Below are 10213 nucleotides of genomic sequence, written 5' to 3' on the forward strand. Positions count from 1 at the left end.
TAGTTCCAGGCAAGATTTTGTGGGCAACAGAACTGTGGACTGTGCTGTGCTCTAGCCACTCTCAGATGCATACTCTGCAAGGCAATATCAGCAGAGTCCCTCTCCTGATGAATTCTAAAATTCTCATGTAAAAATCTACTATTAAAAAGAAAGAAAAAAAGTTTAGGTAAGTATTCCTGTAGAAATACAAAATGCTAATAAAGAAATTCAGGACTCTAACACATCCTTTCTGTTTCTAATGCAGAGGCAGCTCTTGAGCATGACTAAGAAGATAACTTGGTCATATTGTATTGCAGCACAGCTCTGCTTCAAACAGGGCTATTAAAGCCACAATATGTTTTAAAATCATAAACACTGATTTATAGTAAGGCTTTGAATAGCCTCCACAAGAACTGTCTAACTGCACTATTCTCTCATCTTTGTTCTCCAAGCTGTCACCCAATTACCACAGGACTGAAGCAGACACAACCTATAACTATATTTTCCTCTGAATATCTGTGATCCTGTTAATTTTCCTTATTCTTGGCAAACGCGTAGCTCAACCTCTTCAATTAATATTTATTAACTTTACCTTTCTACATTGAACTTTTAATTATTTAAATGCCTAACACACAGTTCTAGAACTAGAGGTTTTATGAAGTGCATACTTTTTCCTGTTGCTCTGGAAGTGGAAAAGAGGAAATGCCAAGTCCTAACTCCTATCCTCAAGATTTTTCAACTCAATAAAGACACAATCTGGTTTAGTAAATGCAATGAATGTCTTGTCTCACTTAATCCATATATGCAAAAGAAAGACACAGACTGAAATACTGTGTTATTTTTATTTGGATCATAAAAAATCCCACCAAACAATTTATTGCTGATATACTGTGATTATTATTGATTTATTGAAGTTATTTTACCCACCAAAGAAGCTGTTTAATCTTCCACAAAAAAGTCTGTTTTTCCAAAAAAAAAAAAATTTTCCTCTAAAAAATATAGTATTCTCATTATGTTTCTTTATCATTAACTCCAAAATGTGAGAAAAGGCACAACGTATGCCAAAACATATTCTTCTTATCACAGGAAATAGCTGACATTTAGAAAAAGAAAAAAAAACAAAACCCAAGCTATTTGTCTTAGAATTTTTTTCTTATTTTAAAAATCAAATAAATGACAAACGCCCATCTTAGAGCTCACTTTCATACATTTGGAATAAGATGTTCAGTCCTGCATCATAAGAAGCTGTTGATGGAGATAGAAGGCAAATGGGCACAGACAAAAGCAGCAGCAGTGAGTTTCAGGTCCACGCTGCCAGATAAATCTTCCTGTATTGCTATAGGTCCAGATGGAAGGACAAACAAAATAACCCTGGCAACTTGCAAGTTAGGCCAAAAATTTTCAAAACTGGCCTTAATTTTCTTTAATTTCGACAAAAAAAAAAAAATATTGCATGTTGCCCGTTTGTCATTACAAAATTCTGTGAAAAACATGAATGCTAATGGCAGGGTTTTTTACTTGTATTTTCAATATTTGTCCTAACTTCTCACAGATGGATAAATTCAGCTATAGAACCAGTTACCTCCATTCCACCTGAGAGGGAACATTTTGGAAGTCTTTAAGGACAGCTCTTAGCTATTCTCATTACTGCTTATTAACATTTTTTTTATTATTTTTTTTTAACACAGAATAAATGTGTTCCTATCGGGGTTCACTGATCTCCATAAAGAATCAGTGCTGCTTAAAGGATAAAACATAGCAGAGTTCAGAATGCTTTTTATATAATCTGATGAAAAACTTTAATGGAAAATAATAAAACTGGCCATGAACTCTCAAAAATATTTTCTGCTAAAATATGTCTCTTGAAGACTCAGGGACAACTGACTCAATCTAGACTTCCCTCAGGGCATCAGAAAGCTCTAGACCATCTTAAGCAACCATTGAAAACAGAATAGATGACTTGAGAGGAGAGAAGAAAAAACCCCAAACAAACAAAAAGAATCAACAACAAACAAATCACCCTTTGTTAGAAAGAGGAAAATCATTGCAACATCATAAAACAGGGGATCACATTTCTTAAAACTAACCCTGCATCTAAGGTCAACAGGGAAGATGAGTTTTTTTTCAATAACGCAATTCTCTTCAGCTGTCCTTGAGATGATTGACAGAATTAAGCTGTAGGGATGCTCGGAAGATATTTAATGTCAAGTTCAATGGTGAATATGCTAGTATTTTAAGAACAACACCTGTTCCAAAGCCTTTGAATACTATTATCAGTCCCAGAAAACAGAAGGAGCCAGAAACACTTGGCAAGAGAAATTCCAAAAGACGACTTTTCTCACTTTCAAGGAAATCTCTCTCCTGTCTGCAGTTTGAAAACGCCTTCTTTGTTTCATTATTCCTCCCCTCTTTCTTTTTTCCTTCTTTCTTATTTATTTAATTTTGGATTGAGTGGGCAGGAAACAACATTACTTTGGGAGTGGTTTGTTCCTTAGGTACTCTTTACTTCTAGTCACTTTAACACATAAGATAGCTTGCAAAAATGCAGAACTGCTGTAGCAATTGCCTGTGTTCACCTTTTCCAGGCTACAGCTGATGTAATACATGCAACTTACTTTTCTTTCAAACATATATTACATCAGAATAGTGCTAACAGTAGTTAATGTTCTGTAAACCCATGCCTTTCCTGATTTATTCCAATATATTCATGTATATCTATTTGCTTACCCTTCCACATGTGCTTCAAGCAGTGTTTTTGATGTATTTCTATTGTTCTGTTGCTCTGAACAATACTCTGAGCATATTTTCTTTGCATTCCAAAAGACTGGGAATGTGTATAAAATTACAACTTGCATAAACAAAATAAAAATAAGATAAACTAGAAGTTGAATGTGTAAATGCAATGATAATAATAAGATAAATATGTTTTCAGAGTAAACTTATATTCATAGAGATGTTATCAGAGAAGAAAATAGCATTATAAATTCAGAGAAGAAAAAAAGAGAACATCTCTAGTGGAAATCCTGATAATCATCTAAGATTTAGAAACCCTTTAAGGAGTTTCTTTGGTAATTAATTGCCAAAGTATACATTCATTCAAATATATGGCACTTCAAATATACAGGTTTGTTTTGATCACTGCACTAGGTATTAGGTTTCTTAGGCTCACATGTCAAACTCTACCCAGAAAAAAATACTGAGAATAGTATCTTGTATGGTCCAGAAAGAAAAAAAAAATAAATCCTTATTGAATGACTCTTTTCCACTCTTAAATTTCAAATGCTCGTCTTGATTCAAATACAGAGTTTACTTCTGAAATAACAATGTGTATTATTAGTCTAACTTTACACTTATGAGCATTATCTGGAACCTAACACTTGAAAGTGGTGTGATTAATGAATTATATAGCCTTCTTAAGGGATGTGTTGCAGGATTATCATTCTAACTTATTTGTGTTTAGCAAAAACATAAGAGAACACCCCCGCACAACTTGAATACATCAATATTTTCTCTAGCAATAACATGCGCTTTGAATAAAACATACATCAATGATAATTTTTCATTATTTTAAAGAATAATCCAGTGATTACATATTTTAAAAGGCACACTTCTTTTTCTTTCAGTTGGATCCTTAGGACCAGAACTCAAGAATCAAGAAATGTGGTCTTAAAATGCCTCTGAACCCCTCCAATTCTGTGTCTTTCAGGTCCAACTTCAGGTCAAGTTACAATCAGAAGTTACTATAGTTGCTGAAAGCAAAGATCACCCAAGTAAAACAACCTTAAAGTATGACATGCTACACCTACACCCCCAACACTTGTGCCAAAAGAAAAGGAAAAGAGTTTTCAAGTAGCTGCTTCATCTAGTCTCTCAGTTACTTCCAGTGAAAAGCAACAGCACAACACAGATTCCAACATCTGACCCCTGGTTTATATTCAAAATCACATTTGCCTTTTTTTAGCAGCAAAGCCACAGTGAGCTGCAACACACACCATGTCTTACCGAGACAAGCACAGAAAGGAGAGCATTTGCTTTCTTTGTGCTCTGAGCCAGGAACAAGCAAGATTTTTTCCTGTGTTGACAGTATACTTTTGCAGTAACAAATACGTGAGCCATTCAAACCAACACATTGCTTACTTATCCAAGGATATAAGCAAAAGGGCAAAACAAGTCTGCATAACAAAAGACCAACTACATATGTATCCTTGGTATTTTCCTCTCTCAGACTCGATCTCTATAACAAAGAACTAGACCACGTTCACTGCACCTCCACTCCTTCAGAGGGACTATGAAGATCACCAGCTTTTCCACTACCACCAGCTTTTCCACTGTCACTGCCTGGAAGTCTCTCTGAGGTTGATCAGTGCTTATTACAACCTGAATCTTTCACCCTTTTTTGGTCACAGGCTTTTGTCTTTGGGAGGTGGACCATTCTGATCCTAGGGTCTGATCCATAAAAACGTCCTCCCCTTGGGAAGCTCAGCTGTTGTTTTCCTACACCTGAGGCTGCTGCAATTCCTTGAGCCCCTTTGGGGGATTAGTAACATCAGTAGCCAAGATGTACTTTGCTGCTTTTGAAGTTTGTGTGATAACCATGTCACGATTTAGCCGCATGTTGACTAGTCTAGATAAGACAGTATGCAACCCGAATGAGACACGGAATTTGTCAATTAAGTTGCGGAAAGTGTTAGTACATTGGCTCAACCTGGAAGACCTCACCAATTTGTTTATGAGACAGAAAAGCAAGTGATGGGGGTGGCCAGGGGAGAAATCTACCCCTGCAATCTGGAGAGATCACTGCATACAGAGGCTTTCAGTTCTGTAGCAACTGCTGATTATGCAAAAGAAACAGCCTGCTTCTACCTGCAATGCCAGTGGAAGTATACTAATATCAGATATGCTTTAAATCTGTTTGTTCTCATCAGGTACCTTTCAAACAGCCCTCAAGGGTAACTAAAGCAACTAGAAAACTGAACCCATCCGATTGGTAAGGACAAAAAAGAAAGGTGGGGGGGGAAAGGAAAAAAGAAAGTTATGAAAGTTGAAATTACTGCTTAGTTACAAAGTTCTGTTTTTTAAAACTCAAGCAAGTTTTCAATTGGAAAACATATCTGAATGTAGAAGTTGCTCTACAAATAGAAAATTATTAAATTATCACCATCGACAGTGAGCAAGAAGGAATTAACTCAGCTTGATCTTCAGATTGACTGATCATACAAGATTGTTAATAAAGATGTGGAAGTACACACTTAACTTAGAAAATGATCACATTTGATAGACACAAGAGATAATTATAGAACTTCAGCTGTCATTTTGTAGTATAACCATATACAAAATTGTCATACTTTTTTTAATGCAAATTAATGAGACCATTTGCTGAATCTCTGCTAGCTTTGCTATCTGAGAAAGCATCACCAATTTTCAGAAGCAATCACCTCTGGTGTGCATTAAATCTGTTTAAATAAATAAACAGTACATACAGAATATTTATTTATTTTTACGTACCTATATGAAAGCAATAGAACATAATTTCCTACCATGCAACCATTTCTGAATGCTCCCCTTAATCTAAATAAGGATGAGAAGCAAATATGTGCAAATTTTCCATTCAAAAGCTTGAAGTGAAACAACTAACTTCAGATATTTAGTTTCATAATATTTGGTGGTGGCGAGGGGTGTAATTATAGGCTTATATTTGAAATATTTTCACACTTGAAAAGAATATTTTGCCTTGAAAATGTGGCAGGGGAAAAAACCCACACCACCAAACCCCCTAAACCACAATCTCCTCATTTAAAATGTTTATCTTTATTTTCTGAATGAGCAATAACCTTACAAACACATTGCTAAAAGAGGAGGCAGAAAGCGTTTGGATGACCTGGTTCTTAGTTATGAGGGGGGAAAAATCCCTTTGAGAAAGCACTGACTTAAACTACAATGCCAGGAACACAAAAGACAGTTCAGAGTTGTAAGCAGATGAAGGTATAATAGCACCGGCAGATCCAAGGGCTCTGCCATGGAAATCTAGATAGGCAAACCCTTAATGCTGTTCTTCCACATACACAACATAGATAACAGGGACTTCTCCGGAGATCTCTGGGTTTTCCTGCACAGCTAGAAGTCAGCCCAACATTAATCTAATCATATATGAAGAATAAGTATGTGAAACATACATATAACAGTACAAAATATCTACCATAAGAATTCCGAGCAGCTGAAGTAACTGTCAAGCAGTTGTTTTCTGTAATTTTTTGATATGCATTTTTTCATAACGTGATTTATAATTGCTAATTAGACATAAGTGATCAGAATAGTAAAATTAAGACTTATGTGAATGAATTTTTTGGAAGTTCTGTGCAAAGCAAAGCATATTTTCTAATATTTTCTGGAATCCTTTCTTGCACCGTTGCCCAGAATTAGAATTATCCCTCTTCTGGATTAAAGATGCATTGGTGGATTAGTCTATCACTGATGACAACATAATATATCCTTCCCAGAGGCTTAAAATGAAAGGTCTGTTAACTACAGACTATGTTAAAACAACATCCCCCCAAAAAACCCTTTGACACAAAATCATATTCTAACATTTAGACATCACCATGTGTAAGATCAAAAGTAGTTTGTAAAACATGCCTCAGGTTCAGTGTCACATATCAGTTCTACTCCTTTCACAGACTGTACCACCTATAAAACTAGTAAGACATGGAACCAATTCCTGCAAGGGTTAGTCATCAGTATTACTTCTAGTTTTAGCCACCGGAACAACCTGAGGAACACCACCTGGACAACTTAAATGAAAACAAATGTTGCTTTAATGTTTCTACTTGACGCTCAAACACATATACACATTTTACAAAATTATGCTTCCTAATTTGATGATTGCAAAGCAACAAAGGAGATATTTCTAAAAAAAAATTGAATTGAGCTATGATGTGGATTGGAATACATAACTTTGTTTCAGGTAACAGTTGGAGTTGATTCCTTGTTTTACTCTAGCACTCTAAAAGAGATGTTATATTACTCTGTAAATTAAGAGACATACAGCCAGTTTTCCATAGAATAGCACCATCCTCCAAAGTTTTGTTAGATGTAAGGCTATGTGGTTCATAATAAGTCTTCCCCTGTGAACTTCTGGGAATATTTGACATGCTGATAATCATGCAATGATGACTTTTAGCATAGGCCTCTTAAATATTTAGGCCAAATTCTGCAACACTAACTAAAAAGAAAAAAAATCACTGCCTGTAATAAAATATAATGTGCTGCATTTTCTGGAGGTACTTAAATATCTAATTATATCCTTTTTCAATTACATCCCAGGAAAAAGTAGATGAGTTGTTAGCATTAGAGATTTCAAAGTAAGACACTGGGGTCTGTTTTTCTTGTTTAAGAAAAGATCGTCCCAACTGATTTCATAAAGGCTAGTAGAACTATTGGTTTAAAAAATGCAGCTACATTTGGTCATAGAATTCAGCCAAGCAATAAACTTTCTACCACATTTATCTGTTGGTGGGATTAAACATTTTTCTACTGTTTATTTAAAAGAAGACTTGCATGTTATCACTAACGTTGCTTGCTAAATTGGATCTTTGAAGAACAATATAGAATTTGTGAAATATTTGTGTGTAGAGCTCTCAGGCTGTGTGCTCCATCCTTTGAAGGAAGCCATTGTAAAGGGGGAGGGTCCTGGGCACAAAGCAGGGAAGAACTGCTTTTCTGGCAAATGACAGTATCAGCAACAAAACTCTTACTAGAGCTGCATGCTTCAATATGCAGTAAATAATACCCATACACTTTATAGAAATAGAAAGGTGGAGGATGGGGGGAAAGGGCTCAGAGTTCTGCAGTCGAAGGAATTTAAAGGTACGTCTAAGTAGTCTTAAGAAGGATTGCTTTATAACAAAGTATCAGTTACATACAGCCCTGAATCATAATTAACCTATGTATTCTCAGAGTAGCAGAGCAGTTATAATGCAGTTCTGTGCTTCTCTGTGATGAATCTCAGCGACTATATCGCTTTCTTGACATTTTACTATTTATTGGTTCAGTAATCACAGTTTGGTTGTCTTAATCACACACTAACTGAACCATTGAGAAAGTACCAATAGATACACTATTTAGAAGATACCAAACCCACCAGATTGCAACGTTTTGGATCGAGAAAGAGCAGACAGCAACTCACGTCTGAGTTTGTCTGTCCTCCACTTTGGATGCCTGGCTTCTTTTTAAAGGGAATTAAAGGGAAGGGAGTTAATTTTGGCCCAGGTCTGCTCTCTCCCCTCTTTTTGTTCCGTTTGATATGCCCGAGCCCCATTAAAGAAGGCACGAAACTCCCGGTGGGGGGCGGCAGGGGAGCCAGGCAGCTTCCCGCTGGGGGCCGCGCGGTGCCGGGGCGGCAGCGAGCGGGGCCGGGCCCTGTCCATGGTCCTGCAGCCGGACGCGGCTGCCGGCGCCGCCGCTGGAGCGCCCCGCCCGCCCCACGGCTGCTGCCGAGCCCGGCTCGCAGGAGCGCGTCTCTTCGGGGAACTCGGTAGCGGGGCTGGGGGCAATAAAGAAAAAACGAATACCCGGCCCTCCTGCCAAAGCCCTGCCCGCGCTGCGAAGCCTGCCTTTCCCTCGCGGCTGCCGGGGGCGGGCGGGGAAGCCCCAGCCCAGCGCACAACTTCCCCGCGGTGATGCTGGCTCCGGCGGCAGCCCGGCTCGCCCTGGCCCCGGCCCTCCCGGAGCCTCCGCCCGGGGGGTCGGGAGGAGAGAGGAGCCAGCACCCTCCCAACCTGCAAAGCTGTACAGAAGCCAGGCAGGAGAGCGGGAGAGGCTGGGAGCTCCCTCGCCTCCCCCTCCTCATTGCCGGCTTCTGGTACCAAGGAAACCCCCGGCGGGCGGAGGGGAGGCTCCCATCGCCTGCACAGTGCCCCCCGTGCACCCCCTTCTCCAGGCGCCCGGTGCCGACGCCCGCTGCCCCAGCCCGGACTCACGTGTGCCGTCAAACCGGGTGGCTATGGTGTCGAGGAAGGTGTTCTGGGGGGCCAGTAATCCCTTCATAACCGGCATTTTTCCAGCCTGGTGCGAGGTTCCCCATCAAAGTTTGCCTACGAGGGTGGTTCGAGAAGAAAGTGCAGAGGGCGCCCGGGGGAAGGGAGGGAGGAGGCGGAGGGAGGGATGGGGAGGAGGAGGAGGAGGATGGGGATGCCGCCGCGCCGCCTCCGGCGCCGGGAGCCCCCCGCTCGTCAGCCCCGGCACGGCAGCGCGCTCCCGCCCCCGCCGCTGGCTGCCGGGCGGGGCAGCCGCGGAGCGCCGCGCACAGGTGCGGAGCCGGCGGGCAGCGGCGCCTGCGCCCCCCGCGCAGGGAGGGGAGCGGCCGGCGGGGCAGGGCGGCCTCGGTCCACCCGCGGCTGGAGCGGGCGGGAGCCGGCGGCCGCCCCGGGGGTGCCGGCCCCCCTGCCGCCCCCACCCAGCCTGAGCCGTCCGGATCCCGGCTCTGGCACGTAGGAAGTTTCCTGCGCTGAACTACACGGGTTACACGCACCCCCTTTTACGAGTAACATAAATATTTCAGGGTAAAGCATGGGTAACGCAGGGGACCTTGCTTTGCTCCAAGGAGACACTGCTGGCATGAGTGGCAAGTGCCCCTGTAGGTGTTCACTGGAGAGCGAGACTGGAACATGGTGAATGCTCCATGTGGTGTTTGCACGTTGAGGCTATTTTGCTTACTTATTTAAGAGACAGGCATTTTCGACTTCATTGTGAATATTCTCTAGATAACTTTTTAGAAATGCCTCCCTGAAAAATTCCTGGGAGAAATTATTTTTTTGTTGCCAGCCAAAAAGAGTGCTGAGACTTAGATCCTAGCCCAGGAAGTCTGCTGTGTAAATTAAAAAAGGATTAAAATGAAGGAGCAGGTACACAAGCTGTTCCCACATTGGATGAGCAACTTGCTCAGGCTAATGCCATGGCTCTTTAAATGCTGCCAGATAATGCTCCATGGTACAGTCATTTCACCTACTGTAGCAGCAATGGCAAAACTTCTCCATGTTTTTTCAGGACTAAAAGAAACTGGACACTGGAGAAAAGAGACATGAGTACGCTCCCTCATCTACAAAGCCACCATGCATTACAGGGGGGAAACCTGCTGGTCTTTTGCTATTTTACAGTATTGTTGTTATTTCTTGTTATTCCCTATTATTTGGGGTTCTCTCTTTCCTCAGGTGGATACAGACTTTGATTACCACTTTTT

At 40.8% G+C, this 10213-nt stretch overlaps 1 protein-coding gene across 2 annotated transcripts in view; it reads right to left on the bottom strand.

Annotated features, from left to right (window-relative positions):
• KCNH8 (potassium voltage-gated channel subfamily H member 8) overlaps positions 1-9299 on the bottom strand; it is a 195679-nt gene extending 186380 nt beyond the window's left edge. For both annotated transcript variants that reach the window (XM_040592963.1, XM_040592962.1), the window contains exon 1: positions 8955-9299. In XM_040592963.1, coding sequence (XP_040448897.1) covers positions 8955-9030 — 76 coding nt within the window. In that variant the 5' untranslated portion in view covers positions 9031-9299. The remainder of the gene's footprint in view (positions 1-8954) is intronic.
• Positions 9300-10213: the final 914 nt, after the last annotated feature.

Source organism: Falco naumanni, chromosome 4 (genome assembly GCF_017639655.2).
Source record: "Falco naumanni isolate bFalNau1 chromosome 4, bFalNau1.pat, whole genome shotgun sequence".
Lineage (NCBI taxonomy): Eukaryota > Metazoa > Chordata > Aves > Falconiformes > Falconidae > Falco > Falco naumanni.